Here is a 24,743-nt window from a genome sequence, read left to right as displayed (position 1 = left end):
AATGACTGCCTTGCAGTTCATTCCTTCATGAAGGCGAGATTTTGGTTTTAGAAGCTACTCTGCTCTCTGCCAATCCCAGGCTGAGTCTTTCCCAATATTGATTCCCAGGCTCCTGGCACTTGCCCGTCTGACGGGATGCTTGAGGAATGTTGTACCCAGTGTCCCAGAAGCCTCAGCGAAGTGCCGTGGGGTTAATATCTCAATTGCCCCCACCTTCCCATCTCTGCTTTTGCATTTTAGTTGAAATATCTCAAGCCTGTTTTAGCTTATTCCTCTTAGGACCACAAACCCAGCAATCACTCATGCTTTTGCTGTAGACACGTAAATGGGTCTCTTGCACACAGTTGTCATTTAAACTGAATTTTCAAGCAAGCTTCCTTATTCCTGGACTTCCTTGTGGGAGCTCAGCCCTCACTGTCCTATTTCCTGCTCCCATCCTTCTGGAGCCAAGGTGGCTGGGATGGGTAGAGATGCACAAAGGGTCAGCACCAAAGTGGCACTTGACAAATATGGGAAGAACTCTTTTCCTGGGGAGATGTAAACAATGTCTACTCCATCCTTATAAGGCCTCAACAATAAACTACACCAGAATTTGCCCTGGGGAACCAGTGAGTTGAGGGGCTTGCTTACAGATCATGGGCGAGAGGTTACTGGCAGGGGGTGAGGAGGCAGAGTGGCTGAACTAAAGTCTCCACCCAGCGTGGATGGCAGCTTTCCCCAAGCTGCCTAGACAGAGTTCCTTTTCAATACTCTCCCCAGTCTATGCATTCTAGAATTCCAAGACCCCAGGCTTACACACAGATAGGGCAGAATTGCAGACATGACCCTCCCCACCCCACCCCTAATCTAAGGGAACCTCATCAGTCCACAGGTTCTGTGCCAGTTCTGATGGACTCTTGCAAGTAGGCACATCTGACCTGGTGGAGATGGCAGCTGTTTTGCTTAGAGGGCCAAATTGTAGAACAGGGTACTAGAGTGCCAGACCTCACCTGAACCATGTATCCACCAGGAACTCTTATCACAACATGTACCCAAAAAAATCACCTTGAAATGGACCATGCATCTAAACAGCAAAGAAAATCAATTTAATACGCTAGGAAGGTTATATAAGAGAAAATTTTATAAAATTGGGATAAGCAGAGGTTTCTTAGATTAGATGCACAATCATGGACCATTTTTAATTAATAAATTGGATTTCAACAGAATTTAAGTTTGTGACTATTTAAGAGACATTGCTGAGAAAATGAAAAGGTGAGCCACAGGCTGGGAGACTGTATAAACATCTGACAGGGAGCTCGTGTCCTGAATATGTAAAGAGCACCGAGAACTCAAGAAGAACTACACTCTGAAAATATTTGAACAGATCTTTACTAAGGAAGAGTCTCAAAGGACAAAAGGCACAGGAAAAAGTTCTCAGTACTGTCAGGGAAGTTAAGATGCACAATAAGATCCTGTCATTCACCATGAGGACAGATAAAATTTAAATCCTGATAATTCCAAGTGTTGCCAAGGAAGTGGAACAACAGGAACTTTCGCACTGTTGGTAGGAGTTTAAAGTCATGTTACCCCTCCAGAGAATGTTTTTGACAGTTACCCATTCACTCACCATTCCACTCACAAGTATTTACCCAGGAGAAACAAAACCTATGTCTACACAGAGACTCATATGTTGATGTTCATAACAGCTTTGTATGTGAAAGACCAAACCTGGAAGCAATCCAGTGTTTATCAACAGGAGTATGGAGAAAACAGTTGTGGTCTATCCACCCAGTGGAATATTGCTCAAGCATGAAAAAGAACTATTCATGTGTATCACAAACAAGACAGGTCTCAAAAACATTACAAAGATCTGTGTGAAATTCTAAAACTGATGAAATTCTAAACCCAGTGCTGGAAAGTGGATCAGGGGCTGCCTGGGGCTGAGAGAAGGGACATAGGGGACATTTGGTGGGGGTGGGCATTTTCCATGTCTCAGTTGCAGTTGTGGGTAATAGGTAATCGCTAATATAAATATAAATATAAAACAAATGTAATTTGTTAAGAATAACTAAGCTGCAGAATTGAAATGAGGACACTTCATTGAACACAATTGTAACTCAGTAAAATTGATTTTTAAAGCCCTAAACATAAACATGCTGTCTGCTCAAAGGTCCCAGCACATTGTGGGAGAGACAGTGGCTGCAGAGGAGACCTTAGAGCTCAGAGTCCCCAGAGGGGTTTCTCAGAGCACCGGAAGCCTGGCAGTTGGTTACTAGCTGACATCGGTACCCTTCAAGAGCAGCTGTTCATCTTGAGTTAGTGTCTCACCTGGCAGCTTCAGTCCAGAGTAGGAATACTCTGTCACTCTAAAACCTTTGGACAGGCTGAGCTTCGGTAGGGCTTGGAGGAGGGAGCACACCCGTGCCCTGACCAGGTAGGATTGAGTGTGTTGGGTGTGGGGGTGGGTGGGTGGGGAGTGTTCCTCAATCCAGTCTCTCCGAAAGCTGTCTCCTCGGGGGCCTTCCTAGACCTCCTTCTGAGCTCTGTCTTTTCCCATGCAAGGAGCCATGGAGCTTCAGGCTGGCTCAACTTCCTGCTTCTTCAATGACCCAGGGAAAGCATGTCTCCTCCTCAACAAAGGCCCTGAATATCGGTGTCATGGTGTAAAATATTGGTTCTCAGCCAGCTCATATTTGAGGGCACACTTTCAAATGACGACACTGTGGTTGGCTCACCTCACTTGAGGAAGCTTCTCTCACATCTAGCTCAGGGCCCTGCACTTGGTAATGTTTGAAAACATGAATATGAATAAACAGCATGTGTCCATATGTAGAATGGAGCATATTGTCACATCTGAGTGTAATACAGCTTAATCCTGGATTCACAGCACAAGGCAGGTTCAGCCCACTGTAACCACAGAGACTCTCTGTGTAAATGTTAGGGTCCTGGAGAAGTCCCACAGAAGACCACCATCCCTGTATGCCATCAGCAAGAGTGTTTATTATCTCAAAAATAAAGGTACCCGCATACTTGGGACATACACCCAACACAAAGGCAAAATGGTGACCCTGAGAGAAGTTCACAGGTTCCTTTTAAGCACAGCTAAGGGGAGTTTCAGGGACAATTAGGTCATCTCAGATATGATTGGCTTACATGAGTGGCAATCATATTAGTCTACTTGGTTAGTGCTAGCAGGGGCTGCTTAAAGTTACAGTTTTTCCATTTTGGGGAAGGCCTGAACAAGTCTCAGGCTTTGTCCTTAATTGGTTATTACCTTGAGCTACTGGGGTGGGGGGTGGGCGCTGGCTCTGGCCTAGTATGAGGTATCTCCCTCATCCCAGGTATTTTCTACCCAGATCCTCTGGTATTTATTTTACAGCTGAGGCCATGGGTGGTCTTGTAGACTGAGTTCTCATGAGGAGAAAGCATGCAGGTTTTCAGAAGCGCTTTGAAGTGGAAGAGCACCCATCCACTTCTGTGTCTTTCTGCTAATTCCCTCTGAGACTTGGTGGGGGCATCCCCAGACTGCTCTGAGCCTCTGATCCTGGGTGGTTCTGACTTACTCTTGTCATGGGGACCCAGCGCTCTGTTCCTGATGCCCAGGACCCTGTGGCCCCACTAATGCCTCCCCTTTGATGGGTCCAGCTTTCGAAGGCCTAGGAACTCTCTCTCTCTCTCTCTCTCTCTCTCTCTCTCTCTCTCTCTCTCTCTCTCTCTCTCTCTCTCTCTCTCTCCTTCCCTCCCTCCCTCCCTCCCTCTCTCCCTCCCACTTCCTTCTGTCTTCCTCCCTCCACCTTTCCCTCTCCTTATTGCCTCTCCCCACCCTCTTTCCCCACAAAGCTCTGCTCTTCACTTCTTCCATGACCTTCCCTGGCCCACACCCCCTCACACACACACACACCTCCCACAGAGTGAGCTCACTGGCCCTCTCTTCTCTGTCTTCGCTGCCCTGCCATGCACACTGCACACCTGCTTTGCTCGCTCCATCAGCACAAAGGGCCCCATGGCAGCCAGGGGGTGCTTCTGGATTCTGGGGAAACAGTGATATGAGGACTTCTGGGGAGGGCAATCTGGCGATTGCTCAGTGTTCTATGTGTTCAACGATCGAACGTGAAGATGGGGCCATGGGCTGCTGCAAACTGGGGGCTGTGCCTGTTTCTACTTCGGGAAACTTGAGATCTTCAGAACCAGAACAGATTCTGTAGGCATCCCTGCATCACTTATCAGCCCTGTGCCTTGCCCAAGTTCCCAAAGTCATGGCTTGTTTTTTTGTTTTGCTTTGTTTTGTTTTGTTTTGTTTTGTTTTGTTTTCACTTGTATAACGAGACCAACAAGGCCCATTTCCTGGGGTGTTTGTGGGGATTAAATGATTAGTACCAGAACTGTACTCGGTGCTGTGCCTGGAACAGTGGGTGCTCAGAAATGATCCCCCACTCCTGTCACCTAGACTAATCCTATGGCCGCACAAAAGGAAATGAAGTCATGAAAGGGCTGGCCTTCATGTTCAAGGTCATGGGGCCACTTAGAGGCAGGAGTGAGAGCAGCCACCCAGGCTGTTCTTAGACCAACCATCAGTCATGCTGCAGCTTCTGCTCTGGTGGGCAGGCCCTGCTGCTCCTGAGTGGAATTCAGGCCCAGCATGCCTTTCCTCTCATCTCACAGCTACCCTGCAGAGATACTACCATCCATACTTCCCAGGCTCAGGGAAGTTCAGTCACTTAGTCATACATCCTTCATGCAAGGAAGGCTGAGAGGCAGAGCCAGGACTCGAGCCCAGGGCAACCCGTCTTCAGGCCCATGCCCCTCTGGACATCTTTGTTGCTCCATTCTCTTGGGTTAGGTTCTCAGGAGGCGGAGTTTGGGAGGCCTGGGTCTGCAGAAAAAAAGCCTGACTATGCACTGAAGGCCCCTCCTGTCTGGACAATGTCATGCCTGGGTGACCTGGCCCTAGGCTGCCACCCAGAGCTGGGTGGTCTGAGCTGTCATCTGGCCTGCAGGGCTGTATTCCTCAGATGGCAGATGCCACTCATGCCCTAGTTCGTGCTGTGCCTAGATTGCAGACCCCATCCATCTGGAGAGAAGGCCCACCTCCCAGACAGCTTCCAGCCCCCAGTGGGGATCAAGGCACAGAGTCCCTGCGGTGACACTCCAAGACTTCTGGGCCTTGTCCCTCTTGTCACCTGAGGCTCCATCTTCACGACCCTCCACAGCATCACCACTTCCGCTCACCCGAAGCAGATGATTTTAATTGATTGATTGACTGATTGATCGATCGATCTGTGTGGGGCATTTTCACCCTTCATTTGTTCTTGTTGATTTCCACCCCCTCTGAACAGACCCCTTCACTTTCTTGTTGCAGGAATTCTGTTGTCCCCTTTTCTCTCGCCGTCCCACTGAAAATGCCCTCCCCTCGAAGGACTCTAAGTCAGCCTACCGTAGACTCCTGCTCACCCGTGTCCACCACTGCTCTGTTCACAGTAGCCAGGAAATGGAACATTTCCAACAGACGAGTGGATAAAGAAAACAGGGTGCATACACACAACGGAATATTGTTCTGCCACAAAGAAAATTGAAATCGTGGCATTTGTAGGAAAATGGATGGAACTTTAGATATTTATGTCAAGCAGAATAAGCCAGATTCAGAAAACAAATACTACAGGCTCCCATGGAGATTGTGTGTGTGTGTGTGGGGGGGGGGGGGGGGCTGGGGGTTGGGGAGGCGGGGGATATTCGAAAGAAGACCAGGAGAGGGCGAAAGGAGGTGGCTCTCTCAATAGGAATCTTCCCACCTCCAAGCCTTTGCTCCAGCCGACCCTCTCCCTGCTGAGCTCAATCATGAGCCTTGACAACACCGTGGGTTCAATTCTCCACCCTCTCACATTCTGCTGGGTGGCCTCTTCCAGGTTATTTCACCTCTCTGATCCTTGATGCTCTTTCTTTGTGAAACAGTGGGGAGGGGGAGGGGAAGTCACCTAATTAAACAGCAAGCCGTGCCTTACCTAACCCATTCAACCTCTTAGATGCCTTGGGAATGGGTCGGGGGAGGTAACAGTGCTCATCTTCCTGTCACAGAGGACCTAAAGTCACAAGTGGAAGTCCACTGGTAGAGCCAGGATATCAACCCAAGCCTGCCTGGCTCTGGCACTTGCCTATGGTCATTAGATTTTAGGGTCATTGCCTTTACCCACCTTTGGACAGGCAGAAATGTCAGTGGGAGACCAAGGACACGTCCACAGCTGCAGCTGCAGGAACTGCGTAAGGTGGTCCTCCTGGATCACACCCGCTGTGTGAAACTAGCCTTCCACAGCCTCTCTGGGTCTTCCAAGGTCTTCCGTGGCCTTCCGCCATCAGTTTCCAGGACCGTGGTCCCTTGTTACTGTGCTCAAAGTGAAATAACTGTGTTTCCCACCTCCTTTGCTCTCTCCGACTAGGGCCTGGTCATAGAGCGCCTAGGACGAAGACCTCTCCTCATTGGTGGCTTCGGGCTGATGGCCCTCTTCTTTGGGACCCTCACTGTGACACTGACCCTGCAGGTGAGACATTGTGCGTGTCACTCTTCAAGGGAATCAGCAGAGAGCTGGCTCTGGCTTCATCCCTTTGGAGCCTTGGGCTTGTGGGCTTCGCCTCTCAACAGACCCCTCCTGTGAGGCGTATTTCCCATGGAGCTTCACTTCCAGAGCCCTGAGTGGCACTGGGGATGGGTCCTAGAACTTGGAGACAAGACACCTGACTTCTGGCCCTACCGCTGCCACAGATGAACTGTGTTGCAGTGAGCAGGATGCTTCCCTTCCCTGAGCCACTCTTTGGAGTGTGTGTTGGGGGGATTATGTTAGATGCCCCTAAGGTGTCCCTCCTTGTAAGGGAAGCTGAGCACTGCCTGTCAGGTGACTTCTCAGTAACTACCCTGTCACCTGGATTCCGTGACCTGGAATCCTGGCTTTTCCACTTACCACTCTACTGGCTCCTCTTGGGCCCGAGCTCTACAAAGGAAAGTTGTCCCCATAGCCTGGGATACTGTGAGGAGTAACTAACAGCATGTAGAGCGAGTGGTCCAGGAGTGCGCATGTGTGCTTATGTGGAAGAACAATTATATCCACTATCCTTACAAAATTCCGGGTGTCTCTTTTTAAAAACTTAACATTTCATTTTACGCATATGGATGTTTCCCCTGCATGTATGTCTGGGTACCACATGTGTGACTGGTGCCCACTGAGCCCAGAAGAGGGTGTCAGATTCCCTAGTAGTGGAGTTGAAGATAGTTGTGAGTCACGAGGTGGGTGCTGGGAATTGAACCTGGGTCCTCTGCAAGAGGAGCAAGTGCCCTTAACTGCTGAGCCACCTCTCCAGCCCCAGACTGCCTCCTTTTATGGAGAGAAACTCCAAATCATGAATAGAAGTGACCAACGTTTCACAGCTGGATGATGGCAGAGGTGGGATTAGGTCCCAGGGTCTTTATTACAAGCCCCATAATCTGCCCCCCCCCCCCCCCCCCCCCCCCCGCTCCTACCCTGCTCGGAGCAACCTGGATTCATCAAGCGCGTACTGGGCTGATAAGTCTTGGTATTATTTTCAGGAATACATTTTAACATTGAAAGTTGGGCATCTTGGTCATCAGCCGGATATCCTAACATTCCAAACAGTTCCAGAATGAGGCAAGAGTGGTGTGGTGATGTCAGAAGCCTGTCCTTCAGAGGTGGTGCTGAGCTGGCTCCTACTTGGGGGACAGTGTGTTGCCTGAGCTGGCATTTCCCCATATCCAGACACATAGTGGTCCTGAGCTGGGTGGCTTGGCAGTGTCCCTCTGAGGTTCTGGGAGAGGGAGTGGAATCTGCTCTGGGGTCCATCTTTCTTCTGCCTCAAGCATCCCCCCAATCTAAGTCCCACACAACAGGGCCTCGGAGCTCCCTCAGCATCTGCCTATAGATGAGCGGCAGACCCTCTGGACATTCCAGGAGTGAGTCAGCCCTCCACACTCATGGAACGGCAGGAGTGTAAACATGGTGCTTTACACAGAATGACAACTGAGAGAAATTTCAGTGTAACAATACCCGAACATTGTCTCCGACGCTTTGCTTTAAACCAAGGATTCAATCGCTGTTACATATACACTTACTTACCGCTTCTGGCATACTGGGGCCTGTGGGATTCTGTGGGCATCATCTCATTTCCCACATCTGGGAAATCAGAGGACAGAATGACTCTGACGGTTGCACTTTGCAGCAATTGAGGCTCAGAGATATGAAATGGCCTGTCACACAGATGGAGTCAGGAAAATGCAGACATCCTGCTGCTCCTTGCCTGTTCACATTGCCCTTTTCCTGCAGGACCAAGCGCCATGGGTCCCTTACCTAAGCATTGTGTGCATCTTGGCCATCATCGCCTCATTCTGCAGCGGCCCAGGTAAGACACCCTCTTGTGTTATGCCTGGCCTGGGGGACTAGGGTACGGCTCAGATATCTCCTTGACTGGTGGAGAACTTCGGGCCCAGGAAAAAGCAAAGCCTAATGGGGGGAAAGGGTGTGCTCCAGCTTTAGACCTTACTGGAGTGCAGTGGGCTGCCTTCATGCTGCCCACAAAGGTCAGATAGATACATGCTAATTGACACACCTGCCGATGGTAATGTCTAAGAGCCCAATAATGACGAACCTGGGATGCTGTGTGCCGGGCTTAGGACCGACTTGTGAGGAATCAAAGATAATCAAGGTACATCTGTGCCTCAGAGAAGGCACAGGTACTGAGGAAGTTCACTGATAATGGTGGCTAGGATGGATGAGTCACTGCTGATCAGCTGCACTCCAGGAACTTGAGAGTAAACTCCCTCGGGGTTCCTGGCAGCTCTAGGGAAGGCCATTGTCACTCAGGAGCAGGGGAACCCAGCCCCTATCCACCATCTTGCCCAGTGCCTGCTGACTGTGGAGCCATCAACTGGGAAAGTTGGTTCTTCTCGTGCCTCAGTTTCCTTGTCTGTAAGATGGGGTGTTGTTGAAGACCTTGACATTTTCCTGGCCTTGTGGCTGTGTCCAGCTAGAGCCTCCCTAACACTGGTGCTGAGAGGTAGGTTTAGGGCGTCATCCAACGGGGTTGCACCCTCTCTTCCTGAGGGGGTGTTCATAGCCTTGCTTTGCTTTTTCTCTATGTTGATGAAGACTAAATTGTGGGGCTGGTGCTCAGTCAGTCATATATTACCTGGTGTGCAAGATGATCCCAGAATCTCATTAATCAGTCAAGGTGACACCTGCCTATTAGATTTCGAGCAAAGCAAATGGAATTAAACTTCTGTCTCATCTAGTGCCGCTTACTTTCAGACACCATGTTGGTTCCTATTTGTGATTGTTGAGTGGAATGCATTTGTCCCCATCCCGAGTACCAGGGAACCGTGATGAGATGGCTGAGGGGGACTTGAAATGATCGTAGAAATGCCACGCACACCAACACATGCACATATCCCTCACCATGAAGGCAGGGCTTCAGAATGGCTCGAGGACAAAGGAGACATTGTGCAGACTAGATTCATGTCCACTTGACATACACTAGAGTCATTCTGGAAGAGGGACTCACAATTGAGAAAATGCCCCCCCACCGCATTGACCTGCGGATAAGCCTGTGGTGATGTATTTTCCTGATTGATAATTGATGAGGGAGGGCCTATTTCACTGTGGGTGGCACCTCCCCTGGGCTGCTGGTCCTGGGTGCTATAAGAAAGCAGACTAAGCAAGCCATAAGGAGCAAGCCAGGAAGCAGCACTCCTCCATGGCGCCTGAATGAGCTCCTGCCTCCTGGTTCCTGCCCTGCCTTCTCTCGGTGATGGAGTGTGACCTCAGATCTGTAAGCTGAAACAAACACTATCTTCCCCAAGTTGCTTTTGGTCATGGTGTTTTATCACAGTAATAGAAACCCTAACTAAGACAGGTACCTGCCTGGCAGGGCAGCAGACTGTCAGAAGGAGAAACACCCCTGCATGCTGCCACCACCTAGAGACCTGAGGTGTGGACAGCAGCATCTGTAGAGTGCTGACTGTGGGCTAGGCCCTGTTTCTAAATGTTTTGACCCCCCAAAAATACCGTGGGAATGTAATTAGCACATCAAGACAGATGCCCAGCTTTCCCCAGCCATCTGAGGGTGCACCTTGGTCCACACGAGGGCTCTAGAAGAGACAGGCACTGTTGTCCTGTCACTTACACAGGAAGAGTCTCTGCAGACACCAAGACCAGCAGAGTGTCAGTTCACATGAAGCAGGGAGGAAGTCCCATTCGACAGAACTCAGTAGCCAGTGTGTGTTCAAACTTCAAGGGTCTGGCACCAGCTCATTTATTTCAGGCATAGTTAAGCATAGCACAATTTGGGAAAAAAAGCTTCTTGATGATAATTAACACAATCCTATGTGTACAGCAAAGCTTAAGACATGCTTACTTTGAAACTCTTGTAAAGTACAAGTGACATCATCCATAAAGACAGGTTCTATAGATTATAGAGATTAACTGAGAAAGTAGGCTTGTGGTAAACAAAGTTCATGATAAGGATCTGCAGACAGAGAGAAGATAGCTATAGATTGACTGAGGTAAACGTAAGAATCTGTGGGAGCCCATGAGGTCTGGCCATACAGATGGTGCAGGGGTCACCAGGCTATTAACACCTCTCTTCCCAGCCTTCTGGGCAGCGAACCAGTTATACATCTCTCCCTTTGAAGAGACAACCCTGCATGTTTAGCATCCCTGGTTTCCCTAGTGCTCATCTGTGAGCAGGAGGACCTCCATGCCTCCTACCACTGAGGACCAGGAGCTGCCCTGACCTCTCCTGTGGGCCATCCCTGAGCTACCTGCTAATCTTAGACCAGGTGCCTCCTGCAAACAGTGCTGAGCATGTAGGACGCTCTCTTGCCTTCCTGCTCTTCAGTACCACCCTGAGGTAGGATTGGCATGTTGAGTAGAGAAACGACCAGGTCATTTTCTTTTCATTTTGGTTTCACTCTTCCTATCCCAGGAATAGAAAATGGGTTAAAGGTGAGCCGCCAAATTTTTTCTTTCCAAACTAGCCTTATTCTCAATCTATAGACTGATGGAAAGCAGTTCAGATTGATTTTCTGCATCACAGAGCTAAGAAATGATGGGTTTGGACCTCCTCTGTCTTGTCCTAAGAACCATGATCTTAACACTTGCATGCGTACCTGCCTGGTGAGCATTAGCTGTTTGCTAAAACTTGAGTAGGATTAGATTCATTCTGAGACTGACCTACAAGGTTAAAAACTACTTAGATGGCTCAGTGTCTAAAAGCGTTTACCACCAAGTCTGAGGACCTGGGTTAGATCCCTGGGACCCACATGGTAGAAGGAGAGAACCAACCCCAACCAGTTGTCCTCTGACCTCCACATATGTGTCCACACATACATAAATGTCATTTTTTTAATTACTCAGAGAAAAAGAGGCCCACACCGAGAATTCTGGGTACGAGGAGGGGGGCTTCCACTTTCTTCTTCCCAGGGTGAGGTTAACCTCCATCTCCACAAATCTACCCTGCATGTGTCTACACATGACATGGTTTTGTCACCCATGTCCCCCTGACAGACCTTCTCAGCTGAAGGTGACTCTGAAGAATGCTGATTTTCGTAGCTTCCATCGGTTCCTGCTTCAGGCATCGTCCCTACTCAGAAGTCAGGGACTGGCGTTCTGCTTTGGCTCTTAAGTTCAGATCCCCAAGCTGTAACACTTGGTATTGATGGGAGAGCTTTCATATCTCCGGGTGTGAAAGGCTCAGCTCCACACGGGTGTCCAAGGGCTCCCTCCAGGGAAATCACCTGCACCCTACAAGCACAGATAAGCTCTCAGCCCTGACCCCTCACCCCCAAACCCTGTGTTCACTCAGCAGCCATGCCTCTCTAGCAAGCGATGATCTCAGCCACTATCTAGTCCATCTGGACTGGTTCTAGGACCACAATCAACTCACATTGACAGTGCCCAGCCCACGGCCTCGGGGAGATTACCTATCTAAGAAAGTGAGGAATGAGGAGAGTGAGGGATAAATGGCTGAGATCCCCCCAATATGCCCTCCCCATGAGGAAATGGCAGTAAACCAGGGACCTGCTGGAATTATCCTCCCAGGAGGGAACACAATGGTTTCCCCCAGACAGCTTCTCTCCTGAGCAATCAATTTAAGGAAACCTGACAGGGCGTTGAAGTCAGGCAGAGGGAAGGAGAAAACACAAAGACAGCCGTTTCCTTCTACATATTTTATGTGTGTGCGCGGCCCCAAGGCAGCTCAGAGAATCTCATCAACAAAGCACTTGAAAGCCTTGCTTTGAAGGATAGCCGATCTCTGCACCTCATTTCCAGTCTGAAGGCTGTCATGAGGGCCTGACACCTGGAAGGGAGATGTGGCCTTAGTGGAGAGGACAGAGGTACCCAGAGGGAGGATGATCTTTGAGGGTGGGAATTAGGATGGCGGTGAGCACCCCAGATGATGGGGCTGGCCCCATAGGATGTACCAGGTGGCCACTTAGCTCCTGTCCGGTATGAAAAGGGGTCTCGTCTACTTGTCATAACGCCTTGGCCCTGTGGAGCCTTTCCTGCAGGTAGAAATTACCTGAGTAGTGGGTGAAGTACAGATACAGGAGCCCTCCAGGTACACAGGCCAGAGTTCCACAGAGGGACTAACATCTCAACCAAGCTCTTGTAGACACTATAGGAGCATCTAAAGTAAGGAGATGGGGACAGAGGCACGTGAGAGGATAAAACAGAGTGCCAACCATGCCCTCCTCGCATCTACAGAGGAGGAAGTGGGAAGGTGTTATTTCTGACCTGAGGACGCTCTTGGAGAGTCAGACCGTGGCAATCACTTTCAAAGGGTTTCCAGGAGGGGGAGGGGCCAGGACTAATGGCTGCTACATGGCTAGTATTCTAGATTCATCTGAACACTGTTCATACGTTATCTCTTGTCATTCTGTGTATCTGTGAGGTTTGTTCCAGGATCTTGCAGTTGGTCAAGTCTGGGCTCTGACCCCTAACATAACACAGTAGTACACAGTGGATGGGAGCGAATTTCAACCACGCTGGGTTCAAATTCAACCAGCAGCTATATGGCCTCAAGCACCTCGTTTGGGGTTCAAAAGCAGAACAAGAGCTCTGGCCCTGCTAATAGATTCCACCACCGCTAGGTCATGAGCCGACAGATACAAGTCTCCTGAACAGTGGCTAGTGTGCGTATGACCCCAGACATTCCTACCTGTTGAATAATGAACAGGTGTAGGAACAAATGAGAGATAAAAGGAGAGAGAGAGAGAGAGAGAGAGAGAGAGAGAGAGAGAAAGAGGCAAAGAGGAGAGAAAGGGAGGGAAAGGGAGAAAGAGGCAGACAGACAGACTCCCATGCATGGTTTTGGCTTTCTCACAACTGAACTAAGCGGTTTAGATGAGATTCAAATTAGGTGATTCTGTCCCCTGAGGAGTGAGGAAATTATGTCCAAAGCAGAGTGACAGGAAAATTAATTTCTAGTCTTCATGACAAAGCGAAAATTATTGGCTAGAAAAGCAGTACATATACACTCATACAATTAGAGCCATAAACTGAGACACATCTTGACACTAAACCAGTATGTGGTCATGATTCTTAAAAGACAAGCCCACATAATACAAAATTAGCTGTCATTGCCAAGGACATATCAATGAATTTAAATGAGGGCGAGGCTTACCTCTCGAGTCATTGGCATGTGTTATTAATAGTAGCCCCTTCTAGAAATGGAAACGCAGCCTCATGCCCATGTCCACACAGGGACTTGTAGAAAGGTCCCTGTGACGTGAGCCTTCTGAATTCAGCTTGTGAATGCTAAGACAGCAATGTGAAGTTGTAGCTGCTCCAGGGCCTGGTAGAAGATGGTCCCCAAGGCAGGGCAGTCAACTGAACTTAAAGAACCATTGTGTGAATGGTCTCCTCTCTGATCTGAGGGCAAGGCTAGAGGACTCAGCAAGACAGAGGCTCACAGAGCACCACCTTGAAGCTTCCACAATTTCCCATGTGCTACTAAGAATGAAAACATTTAAGACTTGGACTCTTTAAAGGTCAATCGAGACACAAACCATAACACACTACTTCAACACCCCTCCACGCTTCTTAGTTTTAAAATACCACCGTGCCTCCTCTTGGTTCTATTTCTGTTCAGAACTCTTATTGTCTTCTTGCCCAAAGTGATTGTATCCATTTCTATGGCTGCCAGAACAGTTTACCACAAACTGGGTGGCTGGGATAGAAGTCCTAGACCTAGGTATAGGGGTGTAGTCAGGGCCACACTCCCTACAAGGCTGCAGGAGAAAAGTTCCCACTGGCCTGCCATGGCCCATGCTGGCCACCACCGTCCTCAGTGCTCCTTGGCTGTGACAGGTGTCCATGGTGCCTCCTAATCCTTATCCTCATAAGGACACCAATCAACAGGTGTCAGCCACACATGATTTGACTACGGCCTCAGCTTAACTTGGTCATGCCTCTACAGACCCTTCTTCCAAACAGAGTCACTGTCACAGGTACTAGAGATAGACATCAGCACATCCTCTGAGGACATGATTCAGCCCATATACATAGCAGAAACCTTTAAAACATGGCCATTCTATATGAGAAAAATGTATTCCAACTCAGCAGCCAGATATGGTCATAATGAATGTGATAATGTAAGAGCTAAGACTCAGCAAGCTTTTTGTGTTAATGGGATTGATCCAAATCCTTCAGGTGGATAACCATGCTTCATCTTCTGCCAGTCTTGTTAGATAAAGGAAGATTAGACTCTTCTTGACCAGGGTTGGAGGTCACAGAACTTGTCTGTGATAGCTTAGGCTAATGTATGGGTGGACACCTGTTTGGGTGATCCCTTCTCAAAAGGGTAATTTGAAGAATATTTGGTAGTCAGAAAACTGTGGGGGAGAACACAGGACAGTGCCATAGCCATGAATGTCTTGGTCATCGGCACATGACCATGATCCCCAGGGATGGTGCCCTCTATCATTAGAGGTGGGTAAAGCAAAGCATTGCACTGACCAGAACGTTCATCACAAGTCAAGATTAAGCTACCAAAAGGCAGAACACCTTCCACAATCTATAGCACATTTGGCTTTCACTTTCCTGTGAGGGTTCAGAATCATGTGGAATAGAACGGAGGGGTTGCGGGGATTTTACACGTTTTCATGCAGTTCCTCATTCTGTCTGAAGAGTGAATTTTGCATTTATCCCTTCTGCTTCATTTCATCGCTGTAGTCAAAGGTTACCTGGGAGAGAGAAGGCATGGATGAGAGGACGTGGTTCCTACATGATAGGAGTTCATGTGCCCCTTTCTCTGAAGCACTATGTAGTTTAAAACAGAGCTATACATGTAACAAGCAACAGGATTTGCTAGAGAGGGGCATGTCCACACATTTAGCCTATTTGATTCCTTGGTTTGGAAAACAAGATTGACCTTCAGAGGTTCCCATCCCAAGAGATACCTACATGCTACGCCTGGTTTCTTTCACTAATGCATTTTCTTCCAAAATGCATTTTCCTTCTTTGACTTTGGGTGAATTGACCTTGAGCTGACCCTCCAACCTTCATTGATTAATCCTGAGCCCTAATTCCTAACCAAGACACAGAGATGCCATCTCTTACTGGCCCGTGGCTCTGTGCTCTTACAAGTTTGCTGCAACTGGGTCTGATGCCACAGGAACTTAGGCAAAGCCTTGGCTCTCTTTAGGTCTGTTTCCCTCCCCGAGAACAGAAGGGGTTGTGACCAGGTGAAGTGTTCTCTAGTTAAATGGCCACCCTTGAGGTCCCTCTTCAGGTTTGAACACCTACCACCACCCTCAGGCCCCACTGGCCTGAGAACGGCACCTCTACACTTCTGGAAGTTGCTAAGCAACCAGCCCAGCCAAATCAACCCCCGTGAATCTGGAAGCCCCTAGACACTGTCACCAGATCTGCCAGTTCCAGCCATGCTGTTAAAACTGCCTTCTTCCATCATCTCAAACAACCCTAGAGGCAAGGCTTCTTGCTCCCTGTTAGCACAGGAGCTCTGGGGCCCTGAAATCGCCACAGACGATGCCCACAAGTTGAATTGCCCACTGTCCTTAAGTCAGCACAGTGCCAGGTTCATGCTCTGTTTAATCAGAGGTTAAGTCACTTTAAGTGATATCAAGGAGGAAAGATTGAGCTTGGTTCAGGGTTTCCAGTTACAGTACTCAGTTCTGTCAATGGCCAGACCATGATGAGCCAGAAGGTCACAGAGGTAGGACTGAGCAGAAAGAGGCTGTTCACCTCAGGGCCAACAGGAAGTAGAGTGGGGCCAGGGAGACTGAGAGTAGGTATATAACCTTCAAGGCACACTCACAGACCTACGTCCTCCAGTGAGTATGCCCTATGTCCTTAAATTCATACACACACACACACACACACACACACACACAGAGAGAGAGAGAGAGAGAGAGAGAGAGAGAGAGAGAGAGAGAGAGAGAGAGAGAGAGAGAGAGAGAGAGAGAGCTGCCATTTGTGGACCAAATATTCAACACATGAGTTCTGTAGGTAGGAGACATTTTCCTATTTAAACCATCACAAGTTCCTCTCTTGTGGTGGATTGAATAACATCTGCCAAGATTCAAATCTAACTGGGTCCTTAGAATGTGACACTGCCTAGAAATAAGGCCTTTTCAAACAGTTAAGGATCTTGAGATATGATCAGCTTGAAAGACCAGGAGTCACCAGGAAGGAGAGTTCCAAGAAGCACAGAGCTGATTCTGCCCCAGAGGCTTTGGCAGGAACAAGGCACTGCCCAATCCCAAGCTTCCAGCCTCCAGGTCTGGGATGACAATTTCCTGTTTTAGTACGTGACCACATTTATCTTCATTTGTTACAGCAGCCACGGGAAACTAATCTGTCCACTGTGATGCCAAGAAAGCACTTGGTCAGCTCAGGCAGTATAGGCACACAGCAGGTACCCCTTGGAAATAAAAGACTTCCGCCATCCAAGGTGACGGAGGCATGTGGACAAGCTGCTCAGCGAGGGCACAGCGCATGCTCCACGTGTCTAGGAAGACCAGGGAGCCTACAGAGCTCCCATTAGCTTCCTGCAGCTGAGCACCTGCTCCACTAGGAGCATCGCCACGTGCATCCATCCCTATGACCACAGCATCTCTGCACAGGAGACTTCCATTTTCACTCCTGATGAGTAGCAGAGCACCAAGTGGTCTTTCATAGTCGGCACCACATGCAGCATGGACGGGGCACGGCCGGAATTCGCCTGACTCTGCGTCTGACCACCCCCTCCCCACCCCACTGCCGTTCTCCTTTGAGTCTCTGGCTGCTCAGTTTTCCTTCTTATCTTTCCCCCACAGCCATGGGTAGAGTTAATTAGGGAGCTTGCTGCCTGAGAGTTGAGTCGGAACACGAGGCTGTGTGCTTTATGATTTTCTGCCAAGCTCTCTTCAGAAAGGCTTGTCTTCAGAAGAAATCGTGAGCAGTTGCTTTCTTTTTTCTTTTTTTTTTTTTAAAAAAAGCTCTCAGTTCTAATGGCTAAGCCTGGGTGATTGATGATTGATTGATTGATTGATTGATTGGTTGATTGATTGGATTTTTGTTGTTATTTGACATAATTTCTTTACTGAATCTGTAGGAATTTCTCATTATGCACCCTAGTTTCACTCACCTCCCAGTCCCCCCCATCCTCCCCTCATCCCTTCAGTGTTCCCCCAAAAGATCAAAACAAAACAAAACAAGCAAACAAACAAACAATAACTACAACAAAACCTCTTCGCTCCTCCATCTATCTTTCCCACCTCTCCAAGACCTCCTCATTCATCCTGGTGTCATTGGGAGCCATGGTGTGTCACACAGCATACCCTTTTGTCCAATCAGCTTTACTTGCAACTGTTCATGGCAATGAGTTATTGGTCTTGTTCAAGGCCTCTGGTTTCTGGTACACCATGATCACTGGATCCTCACTAAAACTCCTCTGGGATATCCCATGTCAACCCTGAGTCATGGAGATCCACAGAACTAGTCCCTTCATGAGCTCTAGCAGATCCTGTGGGCCTGTGTGGTAACTGAGCTGGTCAGCCCGGGCCACTGGGGCTGCCCCCTCAGGTGAGGGGTGGAGCCAGCTCCCCTACACTCATGACATCAGGGTCAATTCTCCCTCACCTATGGTGAGGGGTGGGGCCATCTCTCCCAGTGTGGGGGTTTGGGGAGGGCTCTCCAGAGAGGGTTGGGACCAGCAGTTTTGCTGTAGTGTCCAGCAAGGGGCAGGATCAGCTATCCTAAGACCAGCCGAAGGCAGGGTTGACTCAGCATGGCCCTCTGCTTTCATCATGCATGGTTCCTATGTCCCCTGAGGTGACACAGGCCACAGACATCAACTCAGACCCCAGTGCAGCAGGACCACAGACCCAAACATGGCCTTTGGCAGCAGCTTTGGCCTGAAGACATCCTGGCTCTGAGTGGAAGCACAGGTCACTCAGATCAAGATAGCTCTGGTGGCCACAAAGCCCCTGGACACCAACAAGGCCACAGGTTTTGGCCCCGACCCCAGGTATTCATGTAACCTTTGGTGGCAACATGTGCCTCAGATTTCAACACAGACCCTGGCTACAGTAAGACCACGGACCCATACGTGGTCCTCGGCAGCAACCAGGTCACCATTGTCCCAGGTGGCAGTGCAGACCATTCAGATTGACACAGACCCAGTTGTAGCATGGCCTTTGGACACTAACATGGCCCCAGATCTCAAGTATCCACATGGCCTTCGATGGTAACAGGAACCTCTGACATCAACACAGACCCTGGCTGCAGGAGGGCCATGGACCACAACATGCCCTCAGCTGCAGCTCTGGCCTAGACATTACCATGGCATTGGGTAGCAGCACAGGCAGGCCACTCAGATCTGCATGGCCCCAGCTACAGCATAACCCTTGTCCACCAGCATGGACTCAGGTGGCATCCACACGGTCCATGGTAGTAACATGGGCCATGGACTTTAACACAGATTCTGGCTGTGGTAGGACTACAGACCCAGACATGGTCCTCGGCAGCAGCCTGGGTCCAGACAGCACTATGGCCCCAGGTGGCAGCGCAGGTCACCCAGATCCCACAGTGTCCCTCAGACACCAACATGGCCCCAGGTGGCAGCCCAAACCCAGAAATCAGCAAGGCCCTCATGGCAACGGGAGCCATGGACATCAATACAGACACTGGGTGCTATAGGGTCACAGACTCAGACATGGCCCTTGACTACAGACAAAACCATGGTCCTGGATAATAGCACAGGCCACTCAGATCTGTATGATCCCAGCTACAGCATGACCACCAGACTCCAACAAGGCCATAGGTTGTGGCCCAGACCCTGGACCTCTGCATGTCCCCAGTGGCAATATGTTCCATGGACTTCAACACAGACCCTGGCTTCAGTAGGACCATGGACCCAGACATGTCTCTCAGAAGCAGCCTGGGTCTGGATGTCACCATGGCCCCAGGTGACGGTGCAGGCCATCCAGATTGGCATGGCTCCAGTAGCATGCATGGCCCTCAGATACCAACATGACCTCAGGTGGTAGCTCACACACAGGACACAGGCTTTCTCTCTCTCTCTCTCTCTCTCTCTCTCTCTCTCTCTCTCTCTCTCTCTCTCTCTCTCTCTCCTCTGCCTGGCCTATTCTAACAACAAAGAAGACATCTTGGTAATGAAATGCTCAGTAGATCCCAGACACCATGGAAAACATCCCCAGAGACTAGATCAGGCAGAGGGAAAGGTTAAGGAGCTGAAGAAAAGGTGAGGAATCATGACACTGAGATAGCAATTGAGATAACAACACCATTAAGGAACCACGGGATACAATTAAGACACCATACCTATGACTCTGCCATGTAGAAGAAAGAACTACAATACAGACGAAAGGTATAATGAACTCAACGATGTTATAGCAGGACATTCCCAAACTGAAGGAAAGAAATGAATACACAGGTACAGGAGGCACTGAGAACCCCAGACAGACATGACTAGAAAAGAACCTTTCTATGTCATGTGAGAGTTAAAAAACAACAGTGCAGAACAAAGAAAGACTATGGAGAACTGCAAGAGAGAAGTGGTGAGTGACTTACAAAGACAGACCTGTTCGGATGACAGCAGACAGCTGAGCACAGACCCCATGACCTGGGGAATACAGGCTGATAGGCTTCAAGTCCTGGAAAGTATACTGCCAGTCAAGATTATTATACCCAGCAAAACTAACTTTAAATTCAAAGGACAAATAAAGACCTTCCTTGATATGCACCAACTTAAGCAATTTATGATCACCAAGCCATCACTGCAGAAGATACTCAAAGCCATACTACACACAGAAGAGGAAGAAAGTGGTACACAGTCATAAGAGCTCAGGAAAGAACAAATTTTACTGGAGGAATGAATAAACAAACGAGAAATAGAAAAGAACCAAAGGTTATTGACTCAGTAAACTAGAACATTTCTAAAATGAATAAGGGAGAAATTAGCATGTGTTTTTCAATAATAACTTTAAATGGTAATGGTCTAAGTCTCCAGTTAAAAGGCATAGATAGACTGGATGGATGGATGGATGGATAGATAGATAGATAGATTAAAAAGCAAGTTTCAACTAACTTCTATTTGCAAGAACCCTCATTGACAAGGACATAAAGAAATGGAAAGTGAAAAGATGAAAAAAAAATGGTATTTTGAGTAAAAAATTATCAGAACACTCTTGATTCTGATGCACACATTTTCAAAAAGTAATAGAAGATAAAGCCAATACAAAAAATCAGTGGCTTATCCCTATACCAATCATGGACATTAAAATTAGGGGCTTATCTCTATACCAATCATGGACATTAAAATCAGTGGCTTCTCTATATACCAATTATGGACATTCAGTGAACGGAATCAGGAAATCAATCTTATTAGCAATAACCTCAAAAACTCTAGGAATCAACCTAGCTAAAGTGTTGAAAGACCTCTACAATGAAAGCTGTGAGCTCTGTCTTGAGAAACTGAAGGAGACACCAGAAGATGGAAAGCCCTCTCATGCTCACATATATAGCAGAATTAATGTCTTTTGAAAGGTCAATTTCTAAAGGTCAACTCACAGACTCAGTGAAGCCCTCATCAAAATGCTACTGGAATTCCTCCCATAAATACCAAAACAACCGGACAATTCATATGAAGCACAACAGATCCTCAACAGCCAAAGGAACCCTGAATAATTTGCTGCTGGTGTATCAACATCTGGTTTTGAGGTGGCTGCAAAATACTATTCTCAGTTGGAAGGCCATACATCTCAGAGGAGTACTAAACCTAGACAAGTATCACCGCCATCATCACCATGTTCACCATCACCACAATCACCACCATCACCGGGACTACTGTTACCACCATCACCTTCATCGGCCTCAGCTTCTGTTAGAACCCTACTAGCTGAGTGGGTGGTGGAAACAGGTCATGAGGAAGCCTCTCCTCTTCACAGCTTCTTTCGCAGCTTTAATGAGCAGACTCCTGTAGGCCCGGAGCGTCAACATTGGCCTTCTTTTAATTTGCACCTTTCCAAATGAGAAGCAATTACATGATAATGATTCATTTCTCTAATGTGTCAAAAATCAGCTGCTAAAAAAAAAAAAAAAAAGGCAAAACAGTCCACTCATTCTGACCATTGTTTTCCTGTTCATCTGAGGGAAGGTTCAATTCAGGTTACTCAGAAATATGTAAAGGTGCTGTTACCATTCCACACACTGGGACCAAAGTAGCCAGATCAGGAAATTGTGTTTACTTCCTTTTTTACATACACACATACATACACATACACATGCACACACATATGCATACACACATATGTACACACACATACATACATACACACATGAACACCTGTACACACACATACATGTAATTTTTGAGACAAAGTCTCATGTAGCCTAGGCTAGCCCCAAGCTCATTAGGATATCCACGAATAAGCTTAAATTCTTAATTCTCCTGTCTCTGCCTTCCACGTTGTGAGGTCGCAGCTCTTCATCCCCAAGCCTAACTATCGGCGATTTTAGGCATCATAACCTGACCCTTGAAGATCAAAGGCAACTTTCCCATCGAGGCCACATGAAGTGGGGAAGACCTCACCCACTTCAGTGCACACCCTGCCCCATCCAGCCACCCCGGTGGCTGCAGCCTGTTCTTACCCTTTCATCAGTTTACCCACAGGTGAAATGGGTCCTGGGAACTGTGTGGAATACATGAGAAAGATGCATGAAGCAAGAGCATGTGTCTCGTGTCAAAGCAAAAGCATGTGTGTCAGGTGGCGGCTCAAGAATCCCATTCCATCTCTCATCTGTCACCCCTGCTATGGCACCTGCCTTGGGCCAAGTCTTGACAGTCTGCAGTGTGATCCCATTCATGGGGGCACCATGCTTGCTGGCCTCCGAGTCACTACCTTCCCTCCCTTCTCAGCTCTTCAACTGTCACTGCTCTAAGTTGGGGGGACAAAGGCTTGGGAAGCCATGAGGCCATCTGGCCCCTGCTTTAAAGAGATTTCTGTATTTCTCATGCACATCTGTATTTGTGGCATCGACACACGAGGGCCAGACAGCTGGGCCAGCCCTGTGGAGCTTGCACTTCAAGGCTGAGAGTCATACAGTAGCTAAATACCATGAATATAAGACTAAATTTTAAGAAATCGGGGCAGGGGGTGGGGGGGAACACCAGATAATGAAATAAAGGAAGACAGAGTGATCGGTAAGAGTGGAGACATGCATCCTGAGCTTGTCTGGGAGTTGAGCAGATGGAGTTCATAGGAAGTTGTCTGAGGCAGGGTTTCTATTGCTGTGAAGAGACACCAAGACCACAGCAGCTCTTATAAAGGAAAAACATTCAATTGGGGCTGGCTTACAATTCAGACGTTTAGTTCATTATCATCATGGTGGGAAGCATGGTGGGTGCAGCTAGACATGGTGCTGGAGAGGGTCTGAGAGTTCTTCAGGGAGCAGGAAGGAAGAGTGAGACACTGAGCCTGGCTTGAGCATCTAAAACCTCAAAGTCCACCCCCAGTGCCACATTTCCTCCAACAAGACCACACCTACTCCAACAAGGCCACCCCTCCTAATAATGCCACTCACCATGAGCCTTTGGAGGCCATTTTCATTCAATTCAGAAGGCCTGTGGACAGCCCAGAGCTGAACCCTTCAGATAAGTAGATGGGAAGCTCCCAGAAAGAGGGTCACCCCACCCGCTAGATGGGTGGAGCCAGAGGGTGGGCAGGGCCCTGTGGGTGCACAGAAGGTGATGCCACCCGCCCCAGAGCTGGGAAGGAGTGCTGGACAGTTAGAAGTTGGAGTGGGGGCTGGTGGGAAGGCTGCCGGGCCAGGCAAAGGAAAATAAGGAAGGGGATTCCTGAGGAGAAGAGAGTTGGGTGCTGAGGGAGTAGGTTCCACCAGAGGGGCCTTGCCTGAGGAACCTGGCACTGCCTTTCAAGCGCTAGGAAGAGGGCTGTGAGTCACCCAGAGGTCAGGTGCTTGCCTAGCATGCACAAGTCCCTGAGTTCCACCCCAGCACTGAAGAAAAAAAAAAAAAAAACCCACAAACAGGCAGGAAAAACAAACATCTTCCTGAGACTGGCCTGGAACAGGTCCAGCCCTGCAGCTGTCAGCTTGGAGCTCAAGGGGAGTTTTCAGCTTCTCACCCACCCACAGGGCTCAGCCTCTGGGTCCGGAAAGTGGACCTTGTAAAGGGCATCTGCTTGTCACAGCTACCCCAGTATGTCACTGTGGCCCAGCTGCAGAGCACTCTCTGACATCTCTCATCCTAGCTCAGCCTGACATCTGCAGCACAGGCTGCAGAAGCTTGGGGGAGATGCCTGGAAAGGGGAAAGTAAGCTGCCTGGCTGGAGGAGACAGCAGAGAAATGCCTGATGCTATCATTTACAGACCTTTGCCTCCATCTGCCCTGCATCCTGCCTCACTGTCCAGCACTGGGTTTCCGTCTAAGCATCCTCACTCAGCCTCAGGCTGGCATCGAGAAAGAGTGTGTTCCCAATGCTAGCTCTGCCGCATATGCCTAGAACTCACTCTTCCACGCCTCAGTGTCCTCTCTTGTAAACTGAGATGATACTGCCCACCTAGAAAGAGCCTTAGGGACAGGAAAATAAATGTCTATAACTGCCCAGGCAGCTTGCTGTGGCTGTCAGGACATCATAGATATCGTTTCAGGTAAGATATTCACGTTGACTGAGAAGAATGCAGGGAAAGTCCAATGCATTTGGGTCCCAGCCCCCTCTCTGCCCTGTCTTGCCACTTGTGGGACCCAGGATGATGTCTCTGTCCCCTCATCAGTAGCTTGTCTGGGACAGATACCCACCACACCTGCCTCTGAATTTGGTTATAAAATACCCACCGCCTTACACTCTTAAATGTCTGAGTAGAAGACGGATCTCTTGGTGTCTCATCAGATGACCATGACAGTGCCACCCTCAAGGGTTTGGATGAGAACAGACATAGAAGTGTGCCTCCTTACCATCAGGCAGCCTCTGGGGATCTTCACACGCATCCTGCCCTTGGCAAAGTTAGGCAGAGGTTTGACTTCTATGACAGGCCAGTCATGCAGATACTAGAGCCATCGAACAACAATGCTATAGAATCTAAGGGAAAGTCCATTGTCCAGCCAGCTGTCTCCAGCCACTTAGTCTCAGCTCCACTAACTAAACTAGTGAGCCTCTACCCCACCCTGGTCCCAGACATGCCCCTCACCAGATGAACTGCCTGCCCACCTGCTCCATCCCT

General features: G+C 48.7%; 1 protein-coding gene across 3 annotated transcripts in view; it reads left to right on the top strand.

Moving 5' to 3' along the window:
• Slc2a9 (solute carrier family 2 member 9) overlaps positions 1–24,743 on the top strand; it is a 141,031-nt gene that overhangs the window by 98,312 nt on the left and 17,976 nt on the right. For all 3 annotated transcript variants that reach the window (XM_028882372.2, XM_037208896.1, XM_028882371.2), the window contains 2 exons: positions 6,411–6,512; positions 8,304–8,379. In XM_028882372.2, the coding sequence (XP_028738205.1) occupies positions 6,411–6,512; positions 8,304–8,379 (178 nt within the window). The remainder of the gene's footprint in view (positions 1–6,410; positions 6,513–8,303; positions 8,380–24,743) is intronic.

Source organism: Peromyscus leucopus, chromosome 10 (assembly GCF_004664715.2).
Source record: "Peromyscus leucopus breed LL Stock chromosome 10, UCI_PerLeu_2.1, whole genome shotgun sequence".
NCBI classification, from domain to species: domain Eukaryota; kingdom Metazoa; phylum Chordata; class Mammalia; order Rodentia; family Cricetidae; genus Peromyscus; species Peromyscus leucopus.
The sequence above is the reverse complement of the archived record's forward strand: the minus strand, read 5'-3'. Positions and strand labels throughout refer to the sequence as shown.